This window comes from Ursus maritimus, unplaced genomic scaffold, assembly GCF_017311325.1.
Source record: "Ursus maritimus isolate PB19 unplaced genomic scaffold, ASM1731132v1 scaffold_18, whole genome shotgun sequence".
In the NCBI taxonomy this organism is placed as follows: domain Eukaryota; kingdom Metazoa; phylum Chordata; class Mammalia; order Carnivora; family Ursidae; genus Ursus; species Ursus maritimus.
Window position 1 is genome coordinate 57642366 of NW_024424230.1, and position 14466 is coordinate 57656831.

Sequence of the window (14466 nt, forward strand, 5' to 3'; positions counted from 1 at the left end):
AAATGAATCACATTGAAAAGTGATTTTTAAAAGCAACACGTCCCCTCTCACCTGTTGGAATGGTTGTCATCACAAAGACAAGAAACAACAGGTGCTGGTGAGGATGTGGAAGGAAGGGAAGTCTCATGCACTGTTGGTGGGAATGTAAATTGGTGCAGTCATGGTGGAAAACAGTATGGAGGCTCCCCCCAAAATTAAAAATAGAACTACCATATTATATAACAATTTCACTTCTGAGTGTTTATCTGAAGGAAATGAAAACTACTGACTCCAAAAGATATCTGCACCCCAGGATCAGTGCAGCATTATTTACAATAGCCAAGACAGGGAAGCAGCCTATGTGTCCATTGATGGATGAATGGATAACAAAAATGTGGGGGTGTGTGTGTGTGTGTATGTGTGTGTACACAATGGCATATAATGAAATATATTTATTACACATGGAATGAGTCAGAGAAAGTCAGATAACATATGATCTCACTAATACGTGAAATCTAAAAAAAAAAAAAATCAAAACCAAAAATCCATACTCATAGATACAGAGAACAAATTGGTTGTTGCCAGAAGCGGGGGCTGGGCAAAATGGATGAAGGGGGTCAAAGCGTACAAACTTCCAGTTATAAAATAAGTTAGTCCTGGGAATGTAATGCGCAGCATGGTGACTGCAGTTAATTAATCCTGTATCATACATTAACCTTAAATATTCTCATCATAAGAAAAAAATTGTGTAACTATATGTGGTGATGATGTTAACTAGACTATTGTGGTGATCATTCCACAACATATGCATATATCGAATCATTATGTTGTACCTGAACTTAACCTAATGGTGTATGTAAATTATATCTCCATTAAGAATAATACAATAATGGGTCATTTTCTTCTGCTTAAGCAGATGATGTTTATGATATGAGAAGTAACTTCTCTGCTCTTTAGCCCTGGTTTATATGAAACAATTGATACCAGCTCCCTGGCCCTAAAATAAAACACCCCACCCAAGTGTCTTCAGGCACTCACTTCTTTATGGTAAATGCTTTAGCTTTGATTAAATGCTCTTGAAGCTTTTCCACATAAAGCTCCCTTTTGCTTTTCTGCTTGATGCTTAAAACACTGCTCCCTTTTTGACTGCTGTTCCGGGTGCTTGTGCTGCCTAGAGATAAAAAGAAACCAAGATGTGCTGAGTTATGGGTTTGTTGACATAAATACCACAGAAGGCCCTGGAACCCACAGGGGAGAGGGATGACTTGAAGTGGATTTAGAGGGTGAGTATACACAGGTGCCTGTAAGAACAGTGACTGAGGATTTGGAATCTGCAGTTTCAACTCTGCCTCTGCAGCGGAATGCATCTGTGGGCTGCTACACCCAACACTGGCTCTTTCTGGGCTTGTTATGCGATCTTTATCCCAGGAAGAAAGAGATTGGAGGAACAGTTTTTATAGTGCTGACTGGGACCCCAGGTTGTGGGGTTTCCAGATTGGGTCCCTGATCCATGCCTTCTTCATGTTCAGATTTCTCTAACTGTGAAATGAATATTGGATGACTGCTGGTGTCTGCCTGAAAAGGGTATTCCGAAGATGAAGCTCCTGCTTCAGGCAGGAGCACTGTAAATACAAAAACCCAGTTTCTCCAAGAGTGGTAACCACTGGGCTTATCTATCTGCTGATGATACTCACTAGCTAGTAAGAAATGAACAATTAGTTTAGGATATAAATGGGTGGTTTTGCTAAAAGTTCCCTCAATTAATCTGAAAATATTTTCAAAATAAAATGTGATTTATAGCATTCTGGACACACCCAGTAGAATTCTCTGGATATGACTTAAAAACTAGCCCACACAGGCAGTGTCCTGGCCACTTTTCACAATTACCTGAAATCCTTGTCCTGGGAAGCAATCGGACATTTTGAAGAATGATGTGACTGCCCCAGGTCACACAGCTGAGCCAGGATCTGAACTCAGGTCTGTCTGATTTCAAAGTACTTTCTTCTCATATTACAACATCTATCTCCTTGATAGCACCCAATAAACGCCCCCGCCCAGGACCCAGACCCATTAGCACCAGAACAACCAGAGAACTCAGGATTTATTCTAGCCCAAGGATATCATGTGACAGATACCTCTTTTGGACCTATTGGAAGAAAAGCTGGATCTGGGGGATATCTGGGAGCTGCTTCCCGATCGCTTCCTCCGGATGGCAGTGGGCTGCTCAGGGAAGGACACGTGCACTGACTCTGCCGACGCAGCCAAGTTGATGGACTTCAGAGAATCTGAAGAGGCTCTCCTGCCACGACTGAGGGAGAGCTCATCATCTGACTCTTCCTTGTCTGTGCCACTGTCAGTGATGTCATCTTCATCCCACAAGCCATGGCACTGAGAAAGCATAAGGGACAATTCAGGGGGACGTTCCAGGTGAGAGAGCTGGTTTCTGCCCTACAGTATCCCATCCCACATGATTAGAAAGCCAAGCGTGAAAGATGGTGACTGTAGTCGGTGACACTCCTATTATATGACTGATGTACTAAGAGAGTTAGAATTTAAATGTTCTCACCAAAAAAAGAAAAAAAATAGGAAAAGAACACAGATACATACGGGAGGTGATGGGTAGTAATTAGCTCCACGGTGAGGGGTCCTTTCACAGTGTCTACATAAATCACATCACCACGGTGTACACTTTAAATATACTACAATTTTTTTTGTCATTCGTACTGCAGTAAAGTGAAGAAAAGATTAGAAAACCAGTGGATTCTAGGAAAGCTTATTATCTAGATGTTTATGGTGGTCCCAGTAGAGTGGGGATGAGTGGGTGTAGATCATAAGAGTTTGGCTAATTAATTGACATGGAGGCAGATGATGTTTGGCAGATGGAGTAAAAGTGAAATTAGAATCACTTGACTTGTTCCTGAGTGAAAGCACTTTCTAGAACATATTTCTCTGTGCTTACAAGTAGCATTTCAAACATCAGTGGGTGATTTTAGCCACACTGCCCCATGTTCACCAAGTATCTATACTTGAATAATGATGCTGTCCCTCCCTCAACCTACACAGTAGGATGTGAACCCCTGGATCACCCCTGGCTGAGTCAGGAACAGAGCCGCAAATACTTTACTCAAAATATGTTGGTCCACATATGAGACAGAGATTATGATTCACTGTGCAGAGTATGGATTTTCCTTCAAAGAATAAGCAAAAGGGGCTGGTAGGACAGACAGGAGGAAGGACAGCATAAGAGGCTGAGAAAAACCAGGGACCTTGCTGGTGCAAGATGTTACCTGGATAGAAAATCCCCCTTATAATGAACTTGCTGATGCTGCTCGAAGCTCCCCAGTGAGCTCACTGCCTTCTGGGTTCCCAGACTGCCAGACTATGCATTTATTCCCCAGGACCTCGCCCAGGCCTTCCTCTGACACAGTCTGTAGAGGATAAGACCCCCAGGCCAATTTGCCAAAATTCAGTTGGTCAAAAAATAACTTGGAAAATGATCAATTCATTAAAAGAAAAAGTCACCTAATTTACAGACTATTCTTAAATATTAATAGATTATTTCTATTCGATATTCAATGGATGCTATTCTTGTAAACATAGCAAACATTCTAGATTTTCATAAGGGGTTTTTCAACTTCTATTGATTTCTTTTAAATCATTTTTTTCTTTAAATCATTTTAAAAGTTGTTTCCTCTTTTGTCAACATTTGAACATACTTAGGTTCTTTTACTACTTTCATAGTAGTATATATGTTAGTGAATTCATCCAATTATTTATAAAATTTCTAGCAGCTCATACCAAATAGGATAGTTTTAACCATTTTGAAATTTCCACATAGTTTGAATTGTTTGGTTTCCATAGCAGCATTGTTTAATAGGTTTCCAAAGCTGTAGGGTAGTTTTGTCTTCTTATGAAAAGATTTGTCATTCCAAAAACTATTTTTCATATCATTAGCTAAAATTTCAGCATAATAATACCTCAAATACATTCACCAAATATACAAAATTTTCTAAGAAGAAATCAGAGTAATTATATCAATACAAAACACCAAAATTTTATTATATGCTTTAAATACACAATTATAGTCGTTAAACCATTTACATATTAATGAAAAGGCAGCAAAAATGCCTAAAACTTTATACAATTTTTAGTTGATTTTTAAAAAATTTTAATTAAAAAAATAGAGAGAGTGAGAGCATAAGCAGCAGGGGAGGGGCAGAGGGAGAGAGAGAATCTTAAGCATGTTCCACACCCCAGGCAGAGCCAGACGCAGGGCTCAATCCCAGCACCCTGAGATCATGACCTGAGCTGAAATCAAGAGTTGGACGCTTAACCAACTGAGCCACCCAGGCACCTCCACAAATTTTTTAAATGATGCGCAAAAGGATATAACAAGTTGCAAGAGTGCTTCTCCCTCTGTCCCTCCCCCTGCTTGTGCTCTCTTTGTCTCTAACAAATAAATAAAATCTTTTAAAAAATTGAGGTGTAACTGACATACAACATAATACCACCATATCTTAAATGCATAAATTTAAACTTCAATTTCTAGAACTAAAAATGATGTTAATATATTTATTAATATATTCATAATAAGAATTAGTAAATTGTATGAATTCAGGTAATTTATCAGAAGAACTGGAAAATTTAGGCAAATTCAATTTTGGCTAACTGGCTTCCTTAGATAATATACCTTTGCAAATCCATCACACACCTGTGATGCAGGTAAGGCCCCCCCCCCTCAATGGAGGGCTAGGGACTTGCACATTTTGCAAGGTGATGAAGACAGAGTGAAGATCCTGACTGAGTTATATGCAGAGGAAGCCGGGTTTGAAATAGTACACCGAGTAGGACAGAAGTTGACCACACTGATACATATGGTCTGTATATGCGTGTGTGTGTGTGTGTGTGTGTGTATTAACTTATGTCAGCTTGTTCTAAAAAGGAACTAATAAAGATACTACTTGATAAAATGAATTTAAAATATTTTATAAAAGGAGAGAGGGAAATAAGGTAGAGACAACTGGCACATTGATACATAAAATATATATTATGTAGCAATTTCTAATTTTTAGAGTTGAAAGGTGTATTTGCAAGCTTAGCTTATAGTTCACAGTGTACGAGAAAAACCCACATGGTTTTTCAGGGGGATGACAGGAGTTGCTGAACCTGAGACAGGCCATCCTGTAGGTAGGTCTTCCCAGAGTAGTGTAATGTATAGCTTCTCCAACAATAAGCTTACAAGAAGCACAGCCCTGGGCTTCGCTCGACCATTTACTCTCACTAAAGCTAATTGTTTCATGACAAGAAGTATCCCACAAAAGCAAGTCTACTGAAAGAAGGTAGGCAGAAGTTGGAAATGAGGCGAGAGGCAGTGTGATCCACCCTAAACTGTAGATCTCTGGTGGTCTGGCTTAAACAAGGAGCAGAATTTAGTGTACTAGGCATGAAGATATTGCACACCGTCCAAGCAATTCCCACAAATATGGATGAAGTGTGATATGTTCGTAACAGAAGTAGAAATATGGGGGAATTTTCTCCCAAATTTATAACAAGTTCCATTACTGAGCACATAGCGTTAGAGAAAATGTCCAGTAAATGAACACAACTGTTAAAAAAAAGAAAAAGAGCATGTAAGTAGATGCACTGGTTGGCCCCCTGGCCTCACAACCAGTCCTAACATTCAGGTTCTCCATGTATATCGCAGGTGGCTGCAATTATCAACATGTGCTGGTCAGGTGTTAATGTGCCATACCTTCAAAATTGACCGGTGGAAGAAAAGAGCCAGGAGTTGAATGAGATCATAAAGGACATAACCTTCTTTCTTTTCCACTCCTATGATATTAGGTGGATGGTAAGGTTTATCTTTGTTCAATTCCACATTCTTGTTCCAGGGGAAGAACCCAAATTGGAAGAAATACTTGACCACAATTGCCACCTACACAAGGACAATGGAAATTAAAAAAAAAAAATATATATATATATATATATGTATACTCCTTTTAAGAATGGTTATATATGAAAAACAGTGATGTAAAAAATTAAAAGATAATTTCATAGTTTTGATGATAAGAATGAACACAATTACATGAAATAACACTGTCATTCTCACATGGACTTTAGACCAAGAGTAATATTTTACTCTCACTAGCGCCTCTGATTTCAGATACATGAGGGCCAGTCTGGTTACTCACAATACCTACTAAAATAATTTTCTCTATTTGTGAGGAGTTGGCTAATTTATACTGATTTAATGAGATATTTATATAATTATTCAGCTATTAAAATATGGTAATGAGGAAAATTTTGAACAAAAAGAAGTTTATATTTTATGTATTGTATCTCAGGCAGTTTTGATGCCTGTTTTTTACTTTCCTCTGATCTCTTTCTTTTCACCATTTTAAGCTCCCTGGAAGCTCTCCTCCAAAAGAAATAAAAGTAAATAAAATAAAAAATTGCTGGTTGTGGTGACTAGTTCAGGATATAAATGTTGTAGAGAGGTGGTCTGTGACAAAGACACATGAGAAAATTGATGTGTCTCATTTAAGCATCCTTCTAAATTTTGTGTCACCGGAGGTTAACTGCAATATATGTAGTTCATCAATAAAAATATTTTTAATAGTCCTCTTTTGACCTAGTCTCTCATTTTACCTCTTCTCCTGTCTCTCTCCTTCTTACAGTCAAGCTTTTGCAAAGAACAGCCCTGTGTTCCTTACCGTGCTGAGCAACACGGTCTCATCGCTGATGCCAGAGCAGAAACCTGAAGATCATCCTTGCCTTTCCCCTTCTCATTTACACCCCACGCTGTTTTAGTCACTTACTAAAACTTCTCATTTACCCACTCATCTTCAGCCTCATTGCTGTTGGGTCAGCTCACACCCTACAACCTCTCACCTAGACAGTTAAGACCGTTTCCTAGCTGGTCTCCATGCCTTCACTTCCAGTTTGTGTGAAACTTTGCTAAAGACAAGCAGGACTGAGTCATGCCTCTGTTCAAATATTTCCATACCAAGGAGAGAAGGTCCTGAGCATAAACCGTGTTGACGTTCCCAATATCCTGCTACTGTACTGTCCACGCACAGTCTCCGCTCCAGCCATTGCAAACCACCTGTCATTCCTGGCACATGCCAGCGTGTCTTATGCCTTTGTTTATTTGCATGGGTTATTCCTAATGATTTGCAGCTCCCTTTGCTTCCCACCCTTTGGTGACCTTACATTCATCCTTTAAGACTCAGGTCTAAGATGTCTTCCACTGAGAAGCTGCCACGATAGCCTCTCTCCACTCCACTCAGGCTGCATGAGGCACGGTATCCATCTTTCTTGTATACTCTAATAAGTTTGTGTCATATTATAGGGTAGTTCTTTGTTTACAACATATGTTTGCCACATTGGTCTGTGAGCCATTGAGAAACAGAAAACAACTTAAAAAAACACACAAAAAACCTTATTGTCCTTTTCTCATGCCTAGCACAGTTCTAGGATTTTGGCATATAGTCTAAGTTGTAGAATGAATTAACATCAACTAAATTTTCCACTTCCTTGCTCCTTGGTGTGATGGAGAAAATGGAGAACCCAGTTTAACTTAAGTAGGAAGATTTTATTCTATGATGAAAGCTACATATAATTAGCTTTTGTTCCCTTTTCTAAGTTCTTAGTACCTGCTCTTCTTCCACTTCTAGGTTAGAAAATTCCCTCACTCAGAGGCGTTAGAAAGAACAGACCCATTCTCCAAATAGGAAGTCATTTATGTCCCAGATTACAAAGTGATGTAGTGGAAGTAATACTCAAAAATTATCATTTTGGCAAGATTGTGATGGACAGCCTACTTAAAATAATAGATACGTATTTGGCTTTACATCTTTTATTTTCATAAGCATTTAAATGTATTTAAATAATTATTATGGAAATGAGACACATGGTACTTTAAACTGATACTTTTGAGATGATTTGGCAAATAACTTTGCTTTATTTTACTGAATTACCTATAAACCTACAAAATTTCTAGAATCTCAATGCATATCCATCATGTGTTCTTCCCTTTAAGAAGCAATTACAGTACCTTGTTAGCGAAAACTTTCCCTTGTGAGCCAGATAAGAAAATCAGCCTTCTTCACAGACCCCACAACACAAAGAACTACAGTAACCCAAGGAACAAAGTCTGTCGATCTTCCCATTTTATTCCCAATTTTATTGTTGTCATGGGAATTTGTGATCTTCTATATATTTAATAGAGAAGGATAGAAAATCAGGTTTAGACAATTGGGAAGAGTGTCTCCTGTCTCCACATATGTGATTAAAAGAAGGTAATTTACTCTTGTGTCATTCAGATTTTTAGGTAGGCGCTCACATGGCTTTGTGTTTTGGTGTGTGGAAACTGGCTTTTAAGCTTAAAAATGGGAAATATGTCTGTTGTACCAAACTATATTTAAAATGCTTACGGTATTGTTTAATTCAGCATCCATTCACTGGACATCCACCAGCACCAGGCACCAAACTTAGTTTTGCAAAACACTTTATCTCAGTGGTTAATATCATAGGACAGATGACCAGATTTCAAAAGCCTACCCCACCATTTGTGAGCTGGTAACTTCGGTCAATTATTTAGTCTCACTAAAGCTATTTCTCTCTGTTAAATGGAGTGATAGTAGCACCTATCTTGTGTGCGGTGTGTCACGTGAAAAGATACACAATTGCGCACTAACCAGTTGTTAGTAATAATCACATGCCTATCTAAGAGCATCCATCTAACTGAATGTCCTATTCAAACTGTCCTGAAGACAGGGCAGGCCCGCCTATGGTGAATGCCAGAAGAGGCTTCCAGGAAGGTTCCACCCCAAGCTTACCTCTGTGTAGACAATGGCCATCATCCAGAATCGTCTGCTGGGCCTGGGAACAGACAGCATGGCCCAGAGGAAGATCAGAATGGGCAGCACAAGGGTGATCATGGAGGCAGAGACCATGTGGTTCAGTATGATCACAAAGTAGCACACCATTTCTGAGCGGGCCACCAGGGTGTTGTACATGGCATAGAACAACAGCAGGAACCGGGGCTGGCCAACGTAGAATTTCTCTGACTCTTCAAGCTCATCGTCATGGAACATCCTGTTAAAGTAAACAACATGATAATTAATGGCTCTTCATTTCTCCAAATTACTGATTTCCACCTTGCATGATCCCCCCTGTCTCTCCTGCCTTCCCATGTCCCCAGATTTCTGGTAGAGTCAACTAATAGCCTATTACAGAAAGAAACGTGGGCCCCAGGGTCTAATCTGGACAGTTTTTGCTAGTTCCATTGTTCACGATGGGAGCACTGCACACTGTCTGCTTGACCGTCTAGGTGGACGGTTTTCCATGGGAGTTTCTCTACCTCTAAGCACACTGGGCACAGAAGCCCCCGTGGGCTCTTACTTGTTCAGCAGCAGCTCGCTGGCCGTCAGCTCGTGAGTCAGGGGCGGTAAGATGCTGGACTCAAGCCTGTCCGAGCGGCTGTCGTCGGGGCTCACGGCCATGTGGCTCTGGCCTGCAGAGTCATCCCGCGAGCCGAAGGACAGGCGCTCGAAGCTCACTGCCTTGCTGTAGGACGGCGGGGCCTCCACGTCCCCGTCCTCTGTGGAGTACTGCGGCAGCTCGGCATCCAGGGTGAGGCCGACTTCTGAAGCCTCCGAGGCCTCCTCCGGCCCCCTGTCCGCCGTGGCCTCCCCGCCCTGGTCGGCATCTCCGGCCGCAGCCTCGTCGTCCTGCTCGGCCTCCACCTCTGCTATGGTCTCCGTGGTCCCCTGGCGCGAGTACAGCATGGTGCACTGCGTGGGCTCGCTGTGCAGAGAGAGGATGGCACACAACCCGGTCTTAGCATCCTGCCGACTGTCAACACACCTTCTCGGCAATCCCCAGTAAAAACATTAAAACTAAATACCACACCCCCTTCCCCCACCCTTCCACTGCATTCCACCTGTTTTATTCCTTCAGGATACTCCCACCTGGTCTGCAGAGACTGCATATAACAGCCTATTAAATGCAAAAGCTGACAGTGCACACACACGGCGGTTGAAAACCTGAGCAAGTCACGTGACATGGCTCCTAAGTTGCTAAACCCACCGATGCACAGAGGTTGTCTAAATCAGGTCAGGACTCACAGCCATGGGTTCCAGCATTTATTTCCAAATCAAGACAGAGTTAGCATAGCATACCTACCATTCTATTAAAGGAGGGTGCCTACGGAAACAGGAAACCTTGCCAGCCTGGGTCTGTGGGTGTTGGCCAGGAGGTACTCTACTCTCAATTCTACACCATGGGTCCACCCTTATCCATGGGGGGGGTTGGAATGATAAAACATTGGGTACATTAAACAACATTAAACAACTGCGTGCTTTATGGGAAAAATGGCATACTTCTTGTATATCTGTTCCTCCTCTCCTTTTTCCATCCTTTGCCTTTTTCTTAGTGGTGCTTATTACATTTGACTGAATTTTCACCATCTCTCCAGCTCCCAGCCATCCCCCACTGGGTTCTTTGCCTTGCCCACGGAAACACCACCATTTTCTCCTCCCCAGTGCTGTGGACCTTTGGCCCTTCTCCCTTGAACTGCTGCCCCCACCTCCAGGGTTAACTCCTGCTCTCTCTCCACCAAACAGCTTCAACTTATTTTCTTCTACCTGCTCCTCTTGGAGTGTTCATTCTCCCTAAGCTTCCCTACTTATCTTCACCTTCTTGTTTTGGCAACTTGTCCGTCTCTCTTGTACCTCTTCTTCTTTAGTCCTTTATCTCCTCACTTTCCCTGTCAGGTCCCTGCCCAAGACTTTGGAAATGAAAACACAGCAGCCATGCCAGGGAAATTCATGGCATGCCTATTTTTATTGTCCACCCCAGCCCCCCAAAGGGAAGAAGGGCAAAGATGTTCTGGAGTTGTGGAATCTGCTGGATGTAGAGCCATGCTGTTTTAGACTCTGAAATTGTACTGTTATTCAAATGGCATATAGTGAGCAGCTAGGGTCCATAAACACTGAGATTCTCAAATACACAGATTGTACCCATTTTTCTTGTCATAGACACCAGTGTAGACATGTCAATAAGCGAGTGGATGAATGCATGGATGGGTAGATGGATGGATAATTGAATAGACCTTGGTAGAGCCCTTCGTGGCATCCTGAGACTGAAGAACATTTGTGTGAGCCGTTGTGCCCACTCATGTGTTTAATGTTCCCAGCACCTTGGCCTTCAGTATGGACATCACATAGAAAGCTCTCGGAATGTCAAGGCAAACTGGATTTTTTTCTAGGACTTACCTCAATTAAACAGCCTCCTAGGAAGGTCATGAAATTGATCACCCCAGACAATTTTCAGAGCAGTGGAGCCAACCCCACATCAAGTCTAACTCCCAGTTGGACTCTAAGCAGTTATAAGCATGCTCTTTATGGTTCTGGATCAGGTCTGGCCCTGAAGGGATTCAGCAAGTCCTGGTACCTTCAAGACTCAACCAAGTGGAGTAGAATAGCATATGCCTGCCAGGGGACATCTCAAATGGCCAAGGCATTCCCATCAATGCCAGGCTCCAGCATACTGCAGCACTGTATTAAGATATATAGCTGCCAACAAAAATAAGTTAACACTCCTCTGATTTACCACTGTGCACAGTCGACATTGAAATTTGTCTTGGATTGGGATATTTGGTGTCAGGATAAGCACAACGTAGCTGATGTTTCTGTGCCCCTGTGGGCCATTCTAAAAGACAATTCCAAAAAGAACTTTTGGACCGTATGTAAACAATTTCATTTCTAAATGAGTATGCTTTTATGGTAGGATTTAATAAGACAACTCAAGCCCAAAGTAATACAAGTTACAATGTTCAAAGTTGATAGATTCTACTTCATCGTAATATTCTTTATTGAAACCAAAGGCAAAATATATTCTAACTTTGACAAAATTATTCTTATCAACTAAAAAGGACTACCAGTGGCAGATTTAATTTTTTTTTCCTATTGCCTATATCTTTCCTAACACATTTTCCCCTGTGATGACTGCCTACCTGAGCTCTTAATCAAGGAGGAAGCATGCTTATTTCTTTAAAAATGGAAAGTGTAAAATACTTACAAAATGGAGGACAATGTTTATGATAAGGATTTTTAAAAAACTCCTAACAGACAAAAACTGAAGAGCGGTTAGTTTCAGAGAACAGCATCCTGGGAATGACCAGTTAGGTCCCAGAACGAGCGGCGGTGATGCTTTGGTGAGTCATGCAAATTTTAACATAAAAATTCAAAACCAAACAAAACAAACACACATCACAAGAACTTATATTTGCAGTGACATGAAGGGGAACAAGTGATAAAATTCTGGAACAAAGCATGCACGAGTTAAGCACCTTGATGCTAAACTGCCACTGTCAGCAGATGAGGAGGACATATCCATGCTGAACATTTTACGAAGCCTAGGTCGAGCACGCTCACTTGTTTTAGGAACAGTTTCTGGTCCATCTAAATCATCAAGGGTAGACTGCCTTGAGAACAGCATGGTCGCTTCAGTGTAGCAACTAGCAGCGCAAACAGTCACAGAGACACAGGGTTAAAACACCAATGGTACATCAGTTTACACACGGATCAATCGACCCACACACTGCCATGCAGCAAACCACACGTGACACCCCCAGGACGGACGCCGAGCACCGCAGCGCGGCTCAGGGGAGGGGGGTCAGGAGGGTCCTGTTTGGCTAGACGATAAGACACAGTGGTTCTTGATTTGTAAAAATGTATCGGCTGGCGATAAACCATAAATGGTCCCCTCTCCAGGTGGGACAGGGAAGGGGAATATTGACAAGTCCCAACATGCCTTGCACAGAGCAGAATTCATACTTTATAACTTTGTAGCTGAGCTTTATGCTGTTTTAATTAAAGAAAATATGTTTTATTTGGAGCTCCCAATCCTGAGTTCATTGAAAGCATTTTGTAACCCAATTGCTGAAGCAGAAATATCTGCTCCTGTAAAATGTATCCAGAACATGTCGATGTTTTAAATTTAACAGTCTCCAACAATGAGAGAGGGAAGCTCAGAAATGACCACAGGAACTGAATTGTCCACCCCGTTTTCTGAGTGGTATTCAGTTAAGCCAAACTAGATGCTTGCGTGTACAAGAGATGCTGGTTTGATATGCAACCGGATATAAACCAACATCCAAGAAAAAAAAAAAAGAAAATGGTACAAAGAAAACAACAGAGGAAGTCTAGCAACGGCAGGGTCATTTTGTCTGTTAACTTCTCATTTTGCCTAATGACTGTTTTTCTTCTGGGTCATGTTTTAGGTCTTGGCAGATGTTATTAGGGCGAGAACCCATTGGCTAAAATCCTCATGTTGCACCCACGGAGCAACAATCAGGGAGGGAATGGTGGCAGATTCGGTACTGAGGACTGTGTGGGCTACTAGAGGAGGAGAAGCAGAGTTATGACGGAGGCATCATGCCAGTGCTGACATAACCCAAAGAGGGACAAGCACCTCAAATAGCCTCTGAAGGAGGCTACTAGAATAACAATCTTCCACCCTGAGCACCAACGACCTGGCTGACCCAGGGGTACGGGCCTTTGTGATACAGGATGGCTGATTTCCTGGCTGAGTGCTGTCATCAGGGAGCGAACTAGGCCTACAGAGCGCCCGGCCTGCACACACCCAGGGTTGCCCAGGCAGCGACTGGCAGCCGATTAGAAACCGTGCGGGAAGTAACCTCCAGGGTCCACAGGTGAGCAATCAAATGGTCTCTAATAGGGACATAGAGACTGATTTTTAAAGAAAAGCCCTGAGTCCTTTAGAGTCATCAAATCCTTGACAGAATGAGGCGATGAGGACAAGGTAAAGTGGAAACACGATGGCCAAGCACAGGGAGTCCTGGGCTCCAGTCCCTATGCTGACGTTAACTGGCCATTGGGGTTTAGATAAATTAATTGTCCTCTCTGAGGTCTCAATTTTTTAAGAATCAGAAGAGGTTTTAATATGATGAAAATAACTACAGATATGATTGTTTATTTGACGAAGTTGTTTCAGTAGAAATTTTTGACCTTAAGTTTATAGATCTAATAATATTTAACTTGTTCTCTCGTTTATAAGAAAGGGGAACTGAGCCTTTGAACCTCTGTATTTAATCTCCTATTTTTAGAGGCGCACCCCTATGGCCTTTTAGGGATTTGCAGGCAGAAAGATACCGTGTACCCTCCCCTGAGTCCCTGCTCAGGTTTTCTGTGTGGGAACCACTGTTCTAATCCTGAAGTCTGACTCATCTTGTTAATGCCTGGGTTTACTGTCACAGCAGCTGACCCTCACGCCCCACACCATCCCACCCTGTTGGGTTATATGGAGTGTGACCAATTTGTCATCCAATCCAGGGCAATTTTAAAAGTGAAAGGGAAGAGGAGGAGCTTTCTGCTAACAGGCCCAGATGACAAGCCCGAAGCGACAGTTGCTGTCACCTCACTGATCAGCCTGCACTTCGAGCCACCCCAGGGCACACAG

At 41.9% G+C, this 14466-nt stretch overlaps 1 protein-coding gene across 1 annotated transcript in view; it reads right to left on the reverse strand.

Annotated features, from left to right (window-relative positions):
- PIEZO2 (piezo type mechanosensitive ion channel component 2) overlaps nt 1–14466 on the reverse strand; it is a 441880-nt gene that overhangs the window by 21890 nt on the left and 405524 nt on the right. Inside the window, exons 40-45 of the mRNA XM_040632733.1 lie at nt 12335–12502; nt 9385–9789; nt 8820–9078; nt 5732–5914; nt 2115–2367; nt 1018–1150 (exon numbers count right to left, since the gene is read on the reverse strand). Of these exons, the coding sequence (XP_040488667.1) occupies nt 1018–1150; nt 2115–2367; nt 5732–5914; nt 8820–9078; nt 9385–9789; nt 12335–12502 (1401 nt within the window). The remainder of the gene's footprint in view (nt 1–1017; nt 1151–2114; nt 2368–5731; nt 5915–8819; nt 9079–9384; nt 9790–12334; nt 12503–14466) is intronic.